We start from the raw sequence: 20623 nt of genomic DNA, 5'->3' as shown, positions 1-20623 counted from the left end.
CTTCCGGGAAGTTCAAGGTTCGGGTGCTGGTGGACTTGTGGTCTGATGAGAACCTGTTTCTTCACTCACAGATGATGACTTTCTTATTGTGTTTTTCTTTTCTTTTTTTTTTTTTAGCATTTAAAAATGTAGACTTTAATAAGTGTACAGGTCAGCTAACCAAGATACATAACGTAGAAGATACAAGTGACCACCTGGAGTTTCTATACTTCATTCTGCTTACAGAATATTTATTAAGGTTGTTTAATGTATGACTTTTCATTTGACTTTGTGGAAGTCCTCAATTGCAAAGCGAATCCTTCTGCCTGGTGACAAGCAGAAGCCATGACGGTCACTCTGGACCCCCACACTGGATAAATTCCATTTCCTCTTGAGACATAGGTTTCCTTCTGTATTTCTGAGGTAATGATTTTATAATTTCTGCAGTGTCTGGTGGCCCCTGGCGCATCAGTAAATCCGGGGACGTACTTCCTTTAGAATGCTGTGAAATGACAGAGGAGTTGGGGGGAGGAGCGCAGCAGACCCCAAAGCTTCTGAGGCACTGAGTTTAGGTTTGTCTCTTCTGTTAGGGAACTTTATTAATGGAGCATGTGGCTTCACTACCTGCACGACCCTGGTGGTGGGAGCCATCTTGCTGCCCATCGTGACCCCGGAGCAGGAGCCTTATTGTGTTTTTCTAATAAGTCAAAGTTTAAAGGAAGCTCAACCCTCATCATTCATCAGGACGCTGATCTCATCCCCTAAACCTCTCTCTAATGTGGGTAGCTCTTCAACCTGTGAAGTACGGGGCGAGGACAGACGTATTCAGCTCCTTGCTTTGTGTGTGTAGAATGCAGGTGCAATTGTGTTTCTATACTGCGGAGGCCAGAGACAGATCTTCCTTTGCTGTGCTCTGCTTTGCTTTTTCAAGGTAAGGCCTCTCACTGACTATGGACTGAACCTTACTGATTCAGCTAAGTTTGATGGCCAGCAAACCCCAGTTATCTCTCTGCCTCTGCCTCCCTAATGTTCCATTCTGTCAGGCTTTATTCATGTGATTTTTAGTTTGTGTGGAGAACCAAAACCAATAGCATCCATGAAAATACATATAAGGCTGGATGAAGTGTAAACTTCTGGTTTCTTTGGAAAGCCAGTGATGTCAAATGATGTTTTGCTGGGGCACACAGGTGAAAGAATGTTCTGCTGAAGCAAAGACATGAAAGGATGCATGATGGAGGAATATAAATATGACCCCACACACAGTGGAAGCTAAGCATTGGTTTTGTTTGTTTCACCTTGCTCCTCTTCGCTAAAGACAAGCACGTATTTGTATGCCTTATATTGTATTGCTGAGCTCTGCTTGTAGTGATACCTTAGAGAGAAACTCGACAAAGAACTTCTTGTGAGGTTCCTGTGGTTTCTTGCCACTTCTAAGGCCTTGGGCAGGTTGGTGAGCCTTGCTGTTTCTTATGGATTGAGCTGCCCTTGTTGGTTCCTGTGTGGTGACTGCCAAGTGGAGTGGACTGCAGCTGCTGGTTCATGTGTGGTGTCTGCTGGCAGGACTGGACTGCAGCTGTTGATTCATATTTGGTGTTTGCTACAGGACTGAACTGCTGATATCCTGACAACAAAGATTGGACTCACCACCAAAGAACTATTTTTAAACAGGTCTACTTCCCCCATGTCTTCATAACTTTTCTCTTCCTCTACCTCTGGTGGATGGTGGGCTAGAGGAGAGGTTGAGAAAAATTTATGCCTATACCTGGGTGTGGTGGCATTTGCCTTTAATCCTAGCAATCAGAAGACAAAGGTAGAGGGTCTTGGTGAGTGCAAGGCTAGCCCAGTCTACATATCAAGTTTCAGTCCAGCCTGGGCTACATAGTGAGACTTGATCTGGGGCTAGAGAGATAGATCGGTGGTTAAGAGCACTTCCAGAGGATCTGAGTTCAGTTCCTAGCACCCATGGCAGGCAGTTTAGAACCACATGTAACTCCAGTTCTAAGGCATCTGACTCTCCCCAATTTCATGGGCCCCCACACACATGTGCCATGTACTCACACAGATGAAATAGTTTACTAGGAGTAGGGGCTAGCTCGTCTCAGTGGGAGGTCTCTATAGGGGAGCAGTCTCAGGCTGTACATATCTGGGAAGAGGAAGCTATGGCTAATAATAACTATATTAACTATATTATTATAACTATATTATTATTAGTTATTATTGATAACTATAATAACTATATTATTATTAGGTCAATTATTTATAACATAAATGCTCATATGTACTTGGATCAGAGGAAGGCTTTGTCATCTCTCTGTGCCTCACAAAATTTGCATTTCCATGGGACTGAGGCTGCACTGCACCTGGCTGCACTCATCTCAATAATATATATTCCTTCAGGGCTTCCTCTGCTCCCTACATTCTGCCTCTGCCTTTTTGGTCCTGAGCCAGCTCCCTGTGGATTAGATACAATCGTCTACACTGATGAGGGTGACTTCTCTGGTAATAGAAAACTCCACCACTCAACCGCAAAACCCAAAGCATCCCCCATCACAGCTGTGTCTTGGACCTCTAACCCTAAAGTTAATCTGTTCTGACCATTTAGCTAAGGAGACATACAAGTATAATTTCATCATGCAGAGGTTAGGGATTGCTGCATATGTTCATCCATCCACAGAGACATAGATCCTACCTCAAACAAAAAAAGGAAGGAAGAAACAAACAAACAAAGGAAGGAGCCATCAGACCGCTGATCTAAGAAATTAGCTTCCGGTGAGGAGGAAAAATATGTGTAAAAACAAAATTAAAAACCTATTCTTGCGCGTTGTGGCATCTCACCCCTGTGATCTTAGCAGCTAGGAGTCTGGGGTGAGGAGGACAGCTGCATTTTGAGACATCAGAGGAACATAGTGAGTTCTAGGGTGGCCTCGCCTGTAGAGTAAGACTGTCTCAAACCCAAATCCAAACAACCAAACAAAACCAATCACTCCACTGGGATATTTCATACACGGAGATAAGACCTAAGGGCACTGGCTGCTCTTCCAGAGGACCCACTTTCATTCCCACCATCCACATGGCAGCTCACAACTGTGAGTCTCGTTCCAGGGGATCTGACACCCTCACACAGACATACGTACAGTCAAAATATCAGTGCACATAAAATAAATAAATAAATCTAAGGAAGGGAAAAAGAAAAGCAAAAGTGCTCATAGACATATGATGTACATGATTGTGAACACGCATAAATGAGAGATAGGAAATGATGCTAAACTCAAATTTCACCAGAGGATACCAAAGTCTAATCAGACTTAAAAAAACCTCAGTGTCAAATAATAACACTAACATTGAGAAACTGCATTTATAGCTCATGTGTGGAGTTCTGGTCTGTCATGGCCAAGGGTTTGATTTCTTTTACCACAAAACCAAAACAAACGAGCTGGGCGTGGTGGCACACGCCTTTAATCCCAGCACTCGGGAGGCAGAGGCAGGCGGATTTCTGAGTTCGAGGCCTGCCTGGTCTACAAAGTGAGTTCCAGGACAGCCAGGGCTATATAGAGAAACCCTGTCTCGAAAAACCAAAAAAAAAAAAAAAAAAAAACCAAACAAACCAACCAACCAAACAAACAAACAAAAGGACCTGACTTTGAAGGTCCAAAATTTTTATCAGAGTTGGGTCATGCGCGGCTTTTTTTGTTTTGTTTTGTTTTGTTTTGTTTTTTGAGATAGGGTTTCTCTGTATAGTCATGGCTGTTGTGGAACTCACTCTGTAGACCAGGCTGGCCTCAGAAATTCGCCTGCCTCTGCCTGGGATTAAAGGCATGTGCCACCACTGCCTGGCCTATGTACCACTTTTATTTGGGTAGAATTAAGTGTGTAGATACTGTTGACATAAATGTTTTGCAATCTACATTTAATAAGGGTCCAACCTCTCCTCTAGCCCACCGGCAAAGGTAGTGGAAAAGAAAAGTTATTAGGATATGGGGGAAGTGGACCTGTTCAGCAATAGTTCTTTAGGGGTGAGCTCATCTTCTTAGGCAGCAGTTCAGTCCTGAGCAAACACCAAATAAGACTCAGCAGCTGCAGACCAGCCCTCTAGGCAGTCACCACACACGAACCAGCAGCTAGTCCTTTTGGCAAGCAGACACCAGGTACAAACCAGCAGCTGTAGTTCAATCTTGAAGGAACCACCAGGTTCACCAATCAGCAATAGAAGAGGCAAGCTGCTGTAGGAACCTCAAAAGCAGTTCTTGGGCAAGTTTCTCTCAATGGTGGCATCACCATGAGTTGGGCTCAACAACGCTATGTAAAGCATGTCATTGGTGAAAAATTGTGAGGTGGAGCAAACCAAAGCAATGCTCAGTGCTCATCTTCCACTGTCTGTGGGAGTCATAGTTACACTTCATCACAGCTCCTCCCACATGTTTGCGATATTAAAATATCCTTTCGCCCATGTCTGCTTCAGGAAACAGCCTTTCACTTGTCTGCTTTAGCAAGGCATCCCTTCACCTGCGTGCCCCAGCAAAACATCATTTGGCATAAACAACTTTCCAAAGAAACTAGGAGCTTCCACTTCAGGATACATTTGTGCACATTTGATGGTTTCAATGCTGCAGGGATTCTCTATTTTTTTTTTTAAATTAAAAAAAGGACACGAAAATTTGAGAGGTGGCTCAGCAGCATTTAAGAGCACACACTGCTCTTGCAGAGGACCTGAGTTTGGTCCTTGGCACCTGAATTTTGTGTGTGTGTGCATGCGTGCATGCGTGCATGCGTGTGTGTGTGTGTGTGGGGGTACTTAAAGTGGAAACTTGAGGGTTCTTTGGAAGGTCAGTTGTGTTGGATGGTGTTTTGTTGGGGCAAACACGTGAAGGAGTGCTCTCCTGAAGCGGACACAGGTGAAAGGATGTTTCCCTAAGGCAGATTGTGAAGGAACATCTCACTGAAGCAAGCACGGTAAAAGGATGTTCTGCTCAAGCAAGCACATGAAAGGACATGTGATGAAGGATTCTTCGATAACAACACACATGCATTAGTTTGCTTTCTATTGTGTAGTTGAGCTACATTTGTCAGGACTCCAGAGAAAGAAACGAACCAAAAAACTTCTGCTAGTGTGTCAGCCAGCGGCTTGCCGCTTCCTGGGACTCAGGCTGATTGGCAGAGTGATGTCAGCTGATACAGACTTAAGTGAAGTTTTGCTAAGACAGACTCACATGCCGAGGCAAGATACATGGTGAGGCAAGACCCATGGAGGACATGTGATGTTTGGAGAAAGTATTAATAGGACTCAATGCACTATGAGAGAGGCTTGCTTGTAGAGCTAGCTCTGCAATGCTTTTTGGTCTTGAGTCTTTGCCGATCTTTGCTTCACTGAAAGAGGCATGACAAAGAACTTCTCCTGGTGTTCCTCTTGGTCCTGGTTCCTCCTGCTGACTTGTGCCTGGCTGTCTCTGCTGCTAGGTTGTACCACCACTGCTGTTTGCTATCCCAAATCTACCAGACAGGATTTTTGGTATACTTATGAAGTATTTGTGAATGGATTGAGCTGCTGCTACAGACCTGTGAACTAAACTGTTGATTTCCTGACAGCGCTGATTGGATTTGCTTCAAAGAACACTTTCTGGCCGGGCGTGGTGGCGCACGCCTTTAATCCCAGCACTCGGGAGGCAGAGGCAGGCGGATTTCTGAGTTCGAGGCCAGCCTGGTCTACAAAGTGAGTGCCAGGACAGCCAGGGCTACACAGAGAAACCCTGTCTCGAAAAAAACAAAAAAAACAAAACAAAGAACACTTTCTGAACAGGTCCACTTCCCCCATAGCTTTACTTCTCCCCTGTCTCTGGTGGGTGTTGGGCCAGAAGGGAGGTTAAAGCGTTTAAGAACCATTATTAAAAGCAAGCTTTGAAAACATTAAAATTACAGGTATTCACAGCTACTCCTGCATCAGGGGATTTTTTTTTCAATTTTTAAAATTTTTCAATTTTTTATTAGATATTTTCTTCATTTACATTTCAAATGCTACCCGAAAGTCCCCTATTCCCTTCCCCGGTGTCAGGGGATTTGACACCCTCTTTTAGCCTCTGTGGGCAACAGATTCATATGCACTCCCTATATACACATATCCACACTCATACTTAGACATATACATATGGATACATAGATACACGTGTGCACACGCTAACACACACACACACACACACACACAAACACACAGTTAAAAATAAAAGTGAAAGGCAGGGTTATGGTAGAACATGCCTTTCATTTCAGTACTTGGGAGGCAGAGTCAAATCTTTGTGAGTTCAAAACCAAGCCTGGTCTAGGTATTGAGTTACAGGCCACATATATAGCGAGACCCTGTCTCAAATACCCAAAATAAGCCAGGCAGGGTAGCACATGCCTTTAGTCCCAGTGCTTCGGAGTTAGAGGCAGGCAGATCTGTTCCAGGACAGGCAGGGTTATACAGAGAAACTCTGTCTTGAAAAACAAACAAACAAACAAACAAACAAATGAACAAACAATTGAAACAATTAAATTATAACCATACATGTAAAAAAGGTAACTGACATGTAAAATGGTCATTGCTGTTCAAAACCTGGGACAGCAGGAACTACTTCCTTTGTAACCCTGGTAACAAGCAGAGCAGGAGGCTTTGAATCAACACGTTGGAAGAGATGGATGAAGGTTCGAAAATAGCAATAGGCCAAGCGTGAACAGGTCAGGCAGGGGTCAGGAACTCTGCAAGATTCAAGGGTCACAAAGTCTAAGGTGAAGGGAAGTCAGCTGTGGCAGGGACTTGCTGAGATCTGCCTGAGGATCAAAGTACTGCCCCTTTTCTCCCACTGCCCTATGCCCAGGGCTCAATGTGGGTTCAGAACCCAAAGGAGAGAGCAGTATGCTTTTGAGTCAGACAGATAACGGGAGTATCATTTTCCCAGGGTTTCCTCTCTCTTACTGAGTGCTAGGTCTGGATTTATAGGTACCCAATCTCATACAATGATATTAAAGAGTAACTGCTGTGTTTACCAGACCGTCTGGCAGTTTTCCAATTAATTTCATTCCAAATAGTGGAATTATTACATTAACAACATTAGGTGCACATTACATTCATTTGGTTGAGTTAAAAAAAAAAATACTGGTGCCAATGCCCTTCACTAATTAAGTTCTTCAGTTGGTCTGAGGTCTAAGCATTGATAGGTTTTAAAAGTTTTCCAGCTGATCCTGTAAAGCCAAGGCACGAGGTGGGACTTGAACCCACAATCTCAGAACTGTAAAAACAAGACACAAATTCACAAACCAAGACACAAATTCAGCGGTGCCACACTTAGACAACATGTAAGACGCACAAAAACAAACGTACCTCCAAGGGGTCTTTCGAGGTTCCTGGGTGTCACGCAGATCTCGGTGGGACCTCCAAATGAAAGAACCTAGTGGGGAAACCCCCACTCAACTCCTGATTCAGCGTGCACCCAAGAATCACAACAAGCAGACCGTCTTGATGTAAAAATATGAGGTAGTTTAATGGCGGAGCTCCGGGTCGAAATGTATCTCATGCAGGAGACAGTGGATTCGACCACAAGGCTTGGAAGCTAGGGGTTTTTATAGAAAAGGGTCTGGGGCTGGGGGAGGAATTGGCGTGGTTTCACATGATTGGTTCATTTAAACATCAGCAGCCTGTTAACATTTAACTTAGGTCAGAAGGGCGGGAGATAGGGAGGCACGGGCCAGTCCAGCATGTCATTCTCTTTATCTTTATGGCTAAGCAGCCTCAGGAATGTCTTAATGATGGGTGCCACACTTAGACTGCCCAGGCACCTGGCCTGTTCTGCTATGTTCTCAGCCCCAGGTTTCAAAGCTCACAAACAACTCTTTGGGCTATTTGACATAAATTACACGAATCACAGGTCTCAAGTTTTATTTTCTTTCAATCCTAGGAAGTAGCCACATGGTTGAAACCAGTGATTTAAAACATTTGGAAAAGTTTTAATTAACTAATTTTTTATTTTTGAGACATGGTCTTATGTAGCCCAGGCTAGCTCGGAACTTCTTTTTTTTAATTTTTTAATTTTTATTACGTATTTTCCTCAATTACATTTCCAATGCTATCTCAAAAGTCCCCCATACCCTCCCCCCACCCCTGCTCCCCTACCCACCCATTCCCACTTTTTGGCCCTGGCGTTCCCCTGTACTGGGGCATATAAAGTTTGCATGTCCAATGGGCCTCTCTTTCCAGTGATGGCCTACTAGGCCATCTTTTGATACATATGCAGCTAGAGTCATAGCTTGGAACTTCTGACCCTCTTTGCCTTTACCCCCTAAGTGTTGGGGTTTTGAGCATGCACCATCATGACTGGCTTAGTCTATTTTAAACAGGCTTGTTTAATGTGATTTTTAAATAAATAATGAAATCATTTTTAAGACATACTGTCTTCAAAGAATGTTCTCACTACTCGTGTTTGCTGAAGAAAGTCAACATATGCCTGGATTCAACAATTAATCTGCAGTTGATTTAATTTTCTAAGTTTCTATTGAAACTTTTTACTGTCATTACCTGCCTTAGGGTTTCACTACTACATGGTGAGCAGACACCATGACCAAGGCAAGTCTTATAAAGAAGAGCATTTACTTGGGGCTGGCTTACAGGTTCAGAGGTTTAGTTCATTATCATCCAGGCAGGCATGGTGCAGGCAGAGCTGAGAGTTCTGCATCTTCATCTGAAGGCTGCTAGTGGAAGACTGGCTTCCAGGCAGCTAGGACTAGGGTATTAAAGCCCACACCCACAGTGACACATCTAGTACAACAGAGCCACACCTTCTAATAGTGCCACTCCCTGGGCTGAGCACATACAAAACATCACATAACCTTTGCCCAAATCACATCGTATTTGATAGAGTAGCCACCACTCTTACGGTGGGTTGTCTGGAGCAGCCACCAGACACTGAGCTTAGGGAGAAAGATCCCAGGACGTCTTGTGGTCATGAGACATTGGATGGGCTGTGGAAATTCAGCAGTGAGAGTAGTATGATCAGTAATAAGAGCTCCTCCCTGTTTTTGGAGACCTCTCAATTTCATTTGAGCAAAAGGTTAAAAGTATCACATCCTTTGTGGTATCTTAGGCTTTTAAAGAAAAACAACAACAAAAACCACCAGCACCAGCAGCACCACCACCAGCAGCAGCACCAGCAGCACCACCACCACCAGCTCCAACAGCACCACCACCAGCAGCAGCACCAGCAGCACCACCACCAGCTCCAACAGCACCACCACCAGCAGCACCACCACCAGCTCCAACAGCACCACCACCAGCAGCACCACCACCAGCAGCAGCACCAGCAGCACCAGCAGCACCAGCAGCACCAGCAGCACCAGCACCAGCTCCAACAGCACCACCACCAGCAGCAGCACCAGCAGCACCAGCACCACCAGCACCAGTAGCACCAGCACCACCACCAGCACCACCACCACCAGCAGCACCAGCAGCACCAGCAGCACCAGCAGCACCACCAGCACCACCACCACCAGCAGCACCAGCAGCACCAGCAGCACCAGCAGCACCAGCACCAACACCACCAGCACCAGCACCACCAGCACCACCAGCACCACCAGCACCAGCACCATTTACTTTATATTTATGAGCCTCTGCACTACACACATACAGGAACAGAGGTCAGAAGAAGCGTCCAATCACAGTTGGTTGTGAGCTACCCTGGAGGTGCTGGGAACTGAGCCGAGGTCCTCTGCAAAAGTAGCAAAGTACTCTTGACCCACCCAGCCTCTCTCCAGCCCTTAGGCCTCTTTTTTTAAAAAAAAGATTGCTTTAAAGGAAGGCAGGAACATACAGAATTGGGAGCCTAAGAGTGTAATAAAGGTCACAAATTCAACCAATAGAGACTAAAATTGTCCCAAGATCACACACAACAAGACAGACCCAAAGTCTGGAGACTGGGAGATAGGTCTAGAATTGGAAGCTTTTTCTCTAAATCTTTCTGGTTCAGACTGACACCTGGCCATTTTACCATCTCTGAGTGACGCCCCTTTTACTGACTTCCTGTGGGCCGGCTTCTCAGACTTTGCTGTACCTTCTCCTCACTAGCCCAGCTAACTCTAAGTGTGTATTCTGTGGAGACACATCTCCACTAATGTGCATTTACTAAATGATTACTGGTGTCCAGGTTCTAATAGGAAACGCCAAAACAGAGCGGCCTCTGCTCAGCCGAGTGCCAACTTGGTAGAACCCTGGAGACAACCATGGCTGTACTTCTGGGCTTGGTTTGGTCTTCGCTCAGACTAGGGGTAAATGTACTCTGAGAAGGAAGGAATGTCAGGTGGATTCGGGGACTTGACCAGACTTTTCTAGGAGCTAATGGAAGGAATGAAGGACCGGCTTGCACATCAGGGAAAGATCAAGAAATGGCTGCATAAAGGGCGTCGAGCCAGTATAACCAGATTTAGGCTCCGGGTCTGCCTGAGGTCGCAGCTGGTAAGAAGGCCGGCGAGTGGGAGAGGCAGAGGAGTGGAGGCTATAGACAGAGAGGGAGGAACTGAAAGAGGCGCGGCGAGAGCTGAAAGGAGAAAGAGGATTGAGACACAGGCTGGGAGAGGGCTGAGCCAGACACTCGTGGGCGGGACCAGGGCGGGGCCTAGGAGGGCTTTCGGAGAACTACAGAGGGAGGCGGAGTCGGACGGTCGGAGGAGGAGCCTGAGCAAGGGCGGAGCCTAAGGCAGAGGGGAGGAACTATAGGAGGGAAAGTTGCACGCCGAGGGGAGGAACCTGGGAGGAGGCGGAGTCTAGAGGGAGCCAGGATGAACTGTAGGAGGTGGAGTCTCAGGGTAGGGGGCGGGGCCTAGGTACAGGAGTTGTGGGGGGAGGGGGGAAAGGCCTCCCGGGCCTCGGCCGCCCAAGCGTGTTCTTGGCCCGCGGGTCAGGCCCCCGAGTGCTTCCCTACTCTGTTCTTCCGTGGGGTGGGTCCTCGGAGTCTCCTTGAGGCACGGACTCTGGTGGTGGCGGTGGAGGAGGACTCCAGCATCGCTCCAGGGCGGGCCGCTGCCGTGCCTGGGCCGGGGGACCGCCGCCTCCCTGAGCGCGTGGGGCCGGCATGGAGCTCTTTCAGGCCAAGGACCACTACATCCTGCAGCAGGGCGAGCGTGCCCTGTGGTGCAGCCGGCGCGACGGCGGCCTGCAGCTCCGACCGGGTGAGGCGCGCGGCGCGGGCTGGGTGGGGCGCGCGGGCCAGCCGGAGCGCGGGGGGCGCGGCCCGGCCCCTCCGGACCAGGGATCGCGAGGCTGGGCGGGACGCCTGGGGATGTCAGCGCTAGTCCTGAGGGGAGCGGCCGCCGCTTCGGGGAGTCCTCCTGCCTCGGGGAGGCGGGGAAGGCCGGTCACCCCCTTTAGTGCACCTCCTCCAGTATCTGGGGCCTGGGGTGCGGGGATAGGGTCCCTTATGAACCCCTCGTAGGCCTCCACCTGCAGCGTCTTCTCACGGTCCAGCGTGGGAAGTTCTGGGTTCCAGTCCCATCAGTTCAGTGGAACCTTCTGCGGGACGCTCCTTGTTGACATCCTTGAGTTGTTCCCGGTGACTTATTAAAGAGTGACTTCAGGACGGTTACCTCACAGGACTTGATCGAAAACTAGTGTCTGAATTGCCATTTTCGAGAAGAAGTCGTGTTGGATGTCTGTCACACACAGTTAGGAGAGGTCAAAGTCTCCAGCCATCAGTTTGCTTTAGAAAACTTTGTTTGCAGTTAGTTGGCTTAAACAGCAGCTCCTGTTCTCAGACAGCTGCGGTCAGTTATCGCTCTGAGGAGTTTGGGCAGCTTCTACTTAGTTCCCCAGTGCTTTTTTTCTTCATTGGTCAACATTTTTTTTTTTTTTTTTACTTTAGGAAAAGTGAGACTGGAACTCTTGAACGAGCCACGGCATTGGACGTTTTCCTGCGTTCCTTGAGTAAATCCAGTAGAATAACTTCAAGGGAGCTTTTTAGTCATCTTGTTACCTCTTATGGGATGGCTTCTGAGGACAGGTCCTTTAGTGGCTTAGTGCCAATCCCCACAGCAGCCTGAAGGAGTAGGGTCAGGATCTTCTTTCTCAAGTGAGGAGAGAAGTGTGAGATCCCAGAGAGTGGAGTGGTTTGGTGACACTTTTCAGCAGTGTCCATTGTGTCCTTACGGAGACCTGCAAAGTTACTCTGCAAGAGCGGTGAAGAACAACTTTTTTCTTCTTCAGAAATATGGCTCTGGTTGTATTTTCTTGCCGCTGTGTTTTATTTCCTCTTTTCAGAATGGAGGCACTACCGTGGCCACAGTAAGACTTTTGGTGACCTTGGAATAGATGATGGGCCTCTTTATCCTAATCCGACCATTTTCCTAGCCTGCCACCCTCGTGAGGCGTAAAGCAGGGGGGAATTTGGCTGTAAAAGTCCCACGGGCCAAATTCCTGGCAGCTGGAATGCATAAATGGAGGGAGCTTGGAGTCCTTCTCAGCTCATCAGACAGGACTTTTCATATCCGCAGGTCAGTTTCCTCAAGCAGAAAGCTTAGCCGGGCCTTTCCTGGAGCTAGCTATGAGGTTTGGGCTGCCTTTGTTTGTCCAAAGTTCGTATCAGAGAGCAAATGTAAAACTTTTCGCCATTATCAAAAGTTTGGTATAGCTTCTCAGTTCAGTTTATCTCATTTCGTAGATACATATCCCATCACCCACATACGTAGGTAGCGCCTAGAGGAAGGCAGAGGCCATCGTAGTTCAGATTTAACAGGCCATTGCAAGCCTTAGATGTTCAAGCTGAGTACATGAAGTATCCTGTAATTATTGAATAGTTTAACCTATCCAGTATTTAAGATCCCAAGTACAGCTATTTTAGTAATATTTAATTGATCTGAATGCTGTTTAGGTCTTTTTTTTTAATTTATACAGAGTTATTTCAAATTCTCTTTATTGAACATTGTCTTCTCTTTGTGGTGAGTGTTGCTGTTGTTTGAAGTGACAGAGTTAAAATCTTTAGTTTTTTTTTCATCTTGGTTATTCAAGAGCCGAATAGACTTCTGACCAAGTTTATTTTGTTTTGCTTTTGTTTTTGTATTACAAGTGGTGTTATAGGACCAACCAGTGCTGGGATTGTGATTTTTACACACTGAATGACCAGAAACAGGAAGTTTTCTTTTTCCTGGAGATAATCAGGGAAAAAAAAGTGATAATGATATTTAAGGTTAAAATAACCACTTCTGTAGCTTGGAATCCCTGTGACTTTCTGTCCCCCTCCTGCCTACTTCACTCTGTAAGACTCATATTCAAGGCCGTCTGCCCTGGGCTAGTCTGGCCCTCATCCATGGGGCAGTTATTGGTCACATTTATTTTCTTTCTTGACATTTTGTGTACTTTGTACACATTGCGGTTATAACCCTCCCTATATATTATGTGGTGATAGTTTGTGTCTTCTCCAGTGGACACAGGACTCCTCAGCACAAGCCTTGCTTTACTAATTCTGGTGTCTCTGGGCTAAAGCGTGTTTGATACAGAACATACTTCATGATTGAGTTAACCTGAATTAAATATAACACTAAGTTTCCTCACACTTAAATTATTGCTGTGAAAAAAAAAAAGATGATTTAGGCCCAATTTTGATGTCTCCCCCCCCCCTTTCCCATCTTGCTGTGTAGCCTAGGCTAGCCTAAAACTGACTGTAGCTGGTCTCAAATTCAACAATACTCTTGCCTCTACCTCCTCCTCAGTTTTGGGATTACAGGTGTGACCTATACCACCTAGCTGAATCACTCTTTTTAAGGGATTTATTCAGGCAAGAGTGGAGGTGACCAAGCCAGGCAGTGGTGGCACATGCCTTTAATCCCAGCACTTGGGAGGCAAAGGCAGGCAGATTTCTGAGTTCTAGGTCAGCCTGGTTTATAGAGTGAGTTCCAGGACAGCCAGGGATATACAGAGAAACCCTGCCTCGAAAAATAAAACAAAAAACAAAACAAAACAAAAAAAAGAGTGGTAGTGACCACCTTGAATCCCAACACTCAAGAGGCAGAGGCAGGTAGGTCTCTTGTGAGTTTGAGGCCAGCCTAATCTACATAACGGAATTTGGGACAGCCAGAGCTACATAATTGAGAGGTTCTGTCTCAAAACAGAACAAAAAAACCCAAAAATTTATTTAATAGGGTGGAGAATCAACAGTTCAAGAAATGTGAGAATTTACACTTGTATTTTTTTCCTCTGATACACCAGCATCTGCTCCCCCACCCATGGGTGTGTGAGTGTGTGTGTGTGTGTGAGAGTGTGTGTATGTGAGATAGGATTCCTTATTTTTTGACAATATTAATTTTTTTAAATAGTATAAATATTTGTTTTTATTTTCCTAACAGTGGTGAGTAGTCTGTTATATTTTTGTAAAGCATTGATTTTTACTTATTTTTAGATGCTTATCACAATTGCAAGTTAAGAAACACCAGAAAAAAAGTATTTAGCTTGTTTTAACTTCTCTCAGGAAAGTGATCGTATGCTGTGTACTCTCCAGAGAGTAGAATTTAACTGACACTAAGAGAGTCAGACACTAGGAATTATAGTTTAACCGAAAGGAAACCGGGAGAAGGAAAAAAGGGAGTTGAAGAAGGGCAGGGTAATGTGACATGTGTGATGTTGGTGTAGAAAAGAGGTTCTGGGAGGTGGGCTAAGAGAAGAACGGGGCATGGTGGGAATGAGGGGGGAGGGGAAGGGAAGACCAGAGGTATGGTGGGGATGAGGAGGGAGAGAAAGCAACAGAAAATGTAAAAAAAAAAACAACCCAAAAAACAAAAACCAACAAAAAACAAAATACTGTGTGTGTTAATTGAAAAATAAATATATATTTTAAGAGGATTGTAGTTTAACAAATTAAAAAAGAATATAATACAATATATTTTGGGGAGTAGCTATGCAGTCTTTTCCATTTTAGAACTTCTTCCAGTCTTCAGCTTTGTGTGAAGGGGCAGTGTTATGTAATTTATTCTGAGACTGAGTGACCATGAACGATCTCAGATCACGTGCTGTACACACAGCATTTATAAGCATATAGTCTGTGTGTAGCAAAATGAACCTTTAAATGGTGACTAGCAGTGGACATTTGTTTTTCTTTTCTTTTCTTTTCTTTTCTTTTCTTTTCTTTTCTTTCTTTCTTTTCCCGAGGGACTACTAGTTATCAGAATCCACACAAAGTTTTCTTGCTCCTCTTACAGTTTTGACAATCAAATTATTGTATTTTTATTTTGGGGGGGAAGGGGCATGTATACACATGTTGCTTTGTACTTGTGGAGATCTGAGGGCAACTTGTGGGCCCATTTGGTTCTTCCACTTTGCGGATCCTCAGGCTCAGGCTCAGGCTTAGCAGAAATCCCCTCACCCAATAACCTTACCATTGTGACAGCCTGAAGTTAGTTTTCACTGTCAAATTAACCCAACTTTAAAATGAGAGATTATTATGGAATTGAAATCTACATGGAATATGTATTTCTTGAGAAATATATATTGAAATACATATATTCTTTTTACATTGTGTGAAACTCTATTTAGTTTGCTTACTATTTTGTGTTCTGTCATTTTACTTAAAAACAAAACAAAACAACTAACTTTTTTTTAAAGACAGTATCTCATTTAGCTCAGGCTGGCCCTGAATTCCTCCTAATCCTCCTGCCTCAGTTTCCTGAGTGCCAGGATTATAGGCATAAACCACCATGCCTGGCATCCTAGTCATTTATATTATTGTTGTAACCAGGTTTACTAGTGTCTTTAGTCTTTAATTTCTTTTTAAAAGACACTGGATTTATATTCTGTACTATTTCTGTTACCCTATGTAGTCTAATGTTAATAAGGTGGGAGTTGGGCTCACTAGCTTGTCTTTTGCATCTTCACCCAAGATTAATACCAGCTTACAATAACAGCCTTTTACCTGTGGAGCATTTTCTGAGTTCTGTGTTCTGATGGACTATATATCTCATTCAGTTTCTTCTCGCAGTAAAACTCTGAGGATAGATTTGTTACTAGTCTATGATTGTAGATGAGGACGTTGAAGCATAGAGGAATAATTTGTCCAAATTCTTGGAGAAAGAGAGCCAAGGCGCCTAGTCCAGTGTATGCCTTCAAAGCCACATTCTTCAGCACTGACGTTGTTGTTTTATAATGTCTCTCTACCTTGTTGACTACAAGGTTGTAAGGTTTATATTTGATAGGCACCTCCATCGCTGTGATGTAACCTATAGGGGAATAAGAAGCCCCTCACATGTCAAAGCCCGCACACTAAGGAAAAAGGTCACGGGCTGATAGTAGGGGCTTCTCATTTGCTTTTGTCCCTGTGCCTGCCTTACCTCATTTCCTGCAAAATTAGTTTATGTAGCTATAAGAAACTCCATGATGTTGTTATGTAATAGCCTTTCCAGCCAGTGCCAGTGTTTCAGGTTTCTCTTGGGTTTTTAGAGCGTTTGCAGTAGAAGAAGGGGATAGATCATGGGACAGATCTTTGAGGAGACATTGATATACACTGGGTAGGAACTTAGGATGGGCAACGTGAAACCTCTCTTAGGCTAGCTTTGCAGGAATCCTAGATCCAGTTTCAGGGCAACCTTTTAGAGTACACAGAGCAGAGATAGAGTTGGAAGGGGAAGGAACAACCTTTAAAGCTGGAGGAATTTTTGCTTTTAATCCCTGATTCCTAGATACTTGTATTCTGACTTGGTTCTAGGAGAGTATCATCAAGCCAGGACACTGAGGAAGGAGTGGCCAGAGAGAAAAGACTGGCACAGGGTAGAGCTGCCAGGTGGCAGACCTCGGTGACCTCGGTGTGGTCCTTCAGGAATCTGGCTGCATTATGCTCTCCAAGAAGCCCGGCATCATGGGCCTCCCAGCTAGCACAGCTCTCACATGGAAGGAGAATGCACTTGTGTATAGATTGCTAGTATATGTCCCTCATAAGGTATCTGCTGGAGTCATATTGAAATAACTATCGTCCCTGTTCACCTTGTATAGTTTGAGCATCAAAGGGCTTGTTGGGAGGATTAAATAGAGACTAGAACATTGGTCCTGTGCTCATTTCTCATTGAGGGGGGTGTGTGTGGGGGGTCCAGCTTGGAAAGTTGTGAAGTTCTGTAGATCTGTTTTCTTTTTAAATGACATTAAGTGGGACACACAGACGCTTTATTGTTCCCTGGCCCTGGCCTTTCTGCCACAAAGGTTGCTTTCGCTGATTTTGATCTTGGACTTAATGATGGAGTAGGCTCTTGTCTTTGGACACAGACACTAGACTATTGGAAAATCAAGCCAGTCCTCCTGTACTGTTGATTCAGTATGTGCTCATTTTGGTGTGGCTTTATGGGGATTTAAGTGTGTTAGGCCTTTACAGCCTGTGTTGCTATCTCTGTGTGTCTATTTATATAGATTGTTCTTTTCCTGTTCAAATGTTTTAAAACATAACTCTTTAAAGTCTAGCCTTGTTTATACAAGCCTGGGAGGTAACAGTGATATCACAGAGCCTTTGATAAATCATGACTTGTTAGCTGATCTCAGTTGTGATCATGTGTCAGTGGCCGTAAGTGAACTGAGAACCCTTGAACCAAAGGCTGTTGATCAAAATAGGGGAAATGTTATTTCTAGTTGGTAGTGATATATAAGTGATAATGTATAACTAGTGTTTTAAAAGTGAGGCAAAATGTTGAGCATCCAGCATTATAGTACTCAAAACACACAGGCAGTGTTAATTCAGTTGCATGCTTTGTAGGATGACTCATTTTGCAGATGACCCTTAAGGGAACTGTGTCCATTCATTAAAAAAAAAAAAAATCCTGCCATTATTTTCCTTGGTAAAGCTAGTTGAGAAACACAGGTGGATTTTAGGTCCCTTGGAATGTTTTCTCTTAAATTATTTTCACATGTCTTAAACCTAGAATTTGGAAGGTGGAAGCAGGAAGGTTAGAAGTCAAGACTATTGTCAGCCACATGAAACCCTATCTGAAAAACACGAGGATGTGGGGAGGAGTGGAGGGTGAATATGGTGAAAATACATCTTATTAAATTCTCAAAGAATTATATATAAAAATTATGTCATATATATAAACATTATATTATATTAAGACAGGTGTGGTACATACACCTTGAATCCTGGTACTTGAGAGGCAGAGGCAAGCAGATCTCTGTGAATTCCAGGCCAGCCAGCAAGAGCTACTTAGTGAGACCCTGTCTTTCATACACATACATACACATATGTGTGAGATATTAAAAAAAAAAGCAGCAAATTCCAAAAACTTATTTTAATTTCATGTTCTTTCAAATTTACTCTTACATTTCCTTAACTTAATGGTAAGATATATCAAGATATACTAGTTTGTTTACCGAATCTTATTCTTTCCAGACATCTTTTTACCTTTTAAAAGTAACATGGACCGGGCGTGGTGGCCTTTAATCCCAGCACTTGGGAAGCAGAGGCAGGAGGATTTCTGAGTTCGAGGCCAGCCTGGTCTACAGAGTGAGTTCCAGGACAGCCAGGGCTGCACAGAGAAACCCTGTCTCGAAGAACACCCCCCCCCCCCCAAAAAAAAAGTAAAAGTAATATAGACGTTTAAGTTTTATAATTTATGTAACACTAATATATCTCACTAGATAACTTTAACATCTGACTGTAATATACTGTAATGTTAAACGTGTGTGTGTGTGCGTGTGTGAGAGAGAGAGTGTGTGAGAGAGAGAGTATGTGTTAGTATAAGATTCCTGATGGTTCACATCATCATGACTTTTATGCCAGATACAAACATTCTTCTCCCTATGCTGAGCCCAAGGCACCTGTCTTTGCTAGGAAGGTTGTGGTGGGCACACTGAAGAGTTTCTGAGGATGGTTGGTGGTGGGTGTGTTAGCCTGCCTTCTTGGACTCATTTCTAGAGCTGTGGCATTTCCCCTTGTAACTTTCTTTTTTTTTTTTTTTTTTGTTTTTTGAGACAGGGTTTCTCTGTATAGCCCTGGCTGTCCTGGAACTCACTTTGTAGACCAGGCTGGCCTCGAACTCAGAAATCCGCCTGCCTCTGCCTCCCGAGTGCTGGGATTAAAGGCCCCTTGTAACTTTCAAGTCCTTTCATTTCTTGAAGAAGCCCTCTCCCATTTAATTTAGCATTTTTTATACACACACACACACCTACACTATATATATGTATATGTATACACACATACACACACACACACACACACACACACACACACACACATATATATATATATATATATATATATATATATATATTCATTCTTCTGAATTACGTGTGATGTCATTTAGTCTTTTTAAAGTGTTGCTTAGGGCCTGGAGATGTATATAACTCAGTTGGTAGAATTCATACCTAGCATGCACAAAACTGGGTGCTATCCTTAGTACTGCATAAAACCCAGTATAAAATGGTGGTGCAAACCTGTAAGCCTAGAATTTGGGAGGTAGGGGGCAGGAAGATCAGGAGTTCAAGGTCATCCTCTGATACTTAGGGGTTTGAGGCTCCTGCGTGTGGCAGGAGAACCAGTCTCAAACTAAACAGAAGTGTGTACTGATTGGAGGCTGTCTACCCAGTCTGTGCCAAAGTAGGAAGATGAGTCGGTGTGCTACCAGACCAGCAGGATGTGTGGGCTTGCGCGGGAGACACACAGGGTTCTAGAGACGGATACTAGCATAGAGCCTTAGCACATAGTTATATGCAAGATTTGATCTGAGTTTTTTGTTTTGACATAGGGCCTCCTATGCCCTAGCTGTCCTTGAACTCAGTGAGTACCAGGGGACAACACTGCCTCTGGTTCCCTTTCCAGCCCTCCCAGTGCTGGGGCTAGTGGAAATGGAGTGCTGAGAACACCTTGCCTGGCTCATTAATTTGGGTCTTGAGGTTTGAGGTCTAAGTGGTTCCTACCCCATCCCCTGGGAGAATCTGTTTTCTTCCTAATAAAATGGGAAGAAGTTCTTTGGTTTAATTCTACGAAGTTCCTTCACCTGTAAATTCCCAGTGGTCATATCACCTTATAAAAGTGAAAAGGCCTTTGGAAGGTACCCTGAGCTTTGGGGGTTTTATCTTATCAAAAATAATACCTTTTTTTTTTTGTCTTTGTTTTTCTTATGATAGGCTCTCATTATGTAGCCCTGCCTGGCCTGAAACTTCCTATGAAGACTGGCTGGTCTTTGACTCACAGAAATCTGCCTTCCAAGTGCTGGGTCAAAGGTGTGTGCCACCCAGTCCAGCTGAACTAATGCTTTTTATGTACAATTCCTTCATTCTAACAGGATATCAGAGAAGACAGGGAGTTTATGAGAACAGAATAGGATGTCACTGGCCAGACTGTAAGATGGGGTACTGCTTATCCACTCCCTGGTCTTGTCTTGTCTTGTCTTGTCTTGTCTTGTCTTGTCTTGTCTTGTCTTGTCTTGTCTTCTCTTCTCTTCTCTTCTCTTCTCTTCTCTTCATTTATTTATTTATATCTGGAAGCAGTTGTTCGTCTGAGGCCAGGTGAAACATCGAATCCAAGACAATAATGATGGGTTTGAAGGCAGAGCTTTTGTGAGGGCCCACAGTATACACTATACACACAATCCTAGAACAAGATACAAAAGAGTAAATTACTTTTAAATAAAGTTTTTAGAAAAAAATATGTAATTATTTAAAAACCAGCTGAGAGAA

General features: G+C 44.3%; 1 protein-coding gene and 1 pseudogene across 4 annotated transcripts in view; one reads left to right on the top strand and one right to left on the bottom strand.

Moving 5' to 3' along the window:
* Positions 1-331: 331 nt before the first annotated feature.
* On the bottom strand, positions 332-649 carry LOC110299506 (alpha-ketoglutarate dehydrogenase component 4 pseudogene; annotated as a pseudogene).
* Positions 650-10828: 10179 nt separating this feature from the next.
* The window catches only part of Inpp5f (inositol polyphosphate-5-phosphatase F), an 87914-nt gene continuing 78119 nt past the window's right edge, over positions 10829-20623 (top strand). Inside the window, exons 1-2 of one of the 4 annotated variants that reach the window (XM_029480074.2) lie at positions 10835-11160; positions 11850-11911. Coding sequence is in view for 3 of the 4 variants with exons in the window: in XM_085841269.1 (XP_085697395.1) it covers positions 20065-20167 (103 nt within the window). In the remaining variant the exon portion in view is untranslated. Of the gene's footprint in view, positions 11161-11849; positions 11912-20062; positions 20168-20623 lie in introns of those variants that run through there. The other 3 variants (XM_085841270.1, XM_021166953.2, XM_085841269.1) reach the window with 3 other exon arrangements.

Source organism: Mus caroli, unplaced genomic scaffold, assembly GCF_978045245.1.
Source record: "Mus caroli unplaced genomic scaffold, Mus_caroli_1 scaffold_8, whole genome shotgun sequence".
In the NCBI taxonomy this organism is placed as follows: Eukaryota; Metazoa; Chordata; class Mammalia; order Rodentia; family Muridae; genus Mus; species Mus caroli.
Note: the sequence above shows the minus strand (reverse complement) of the source record. Positions and strands in the feature narration are given on the sequence as shown.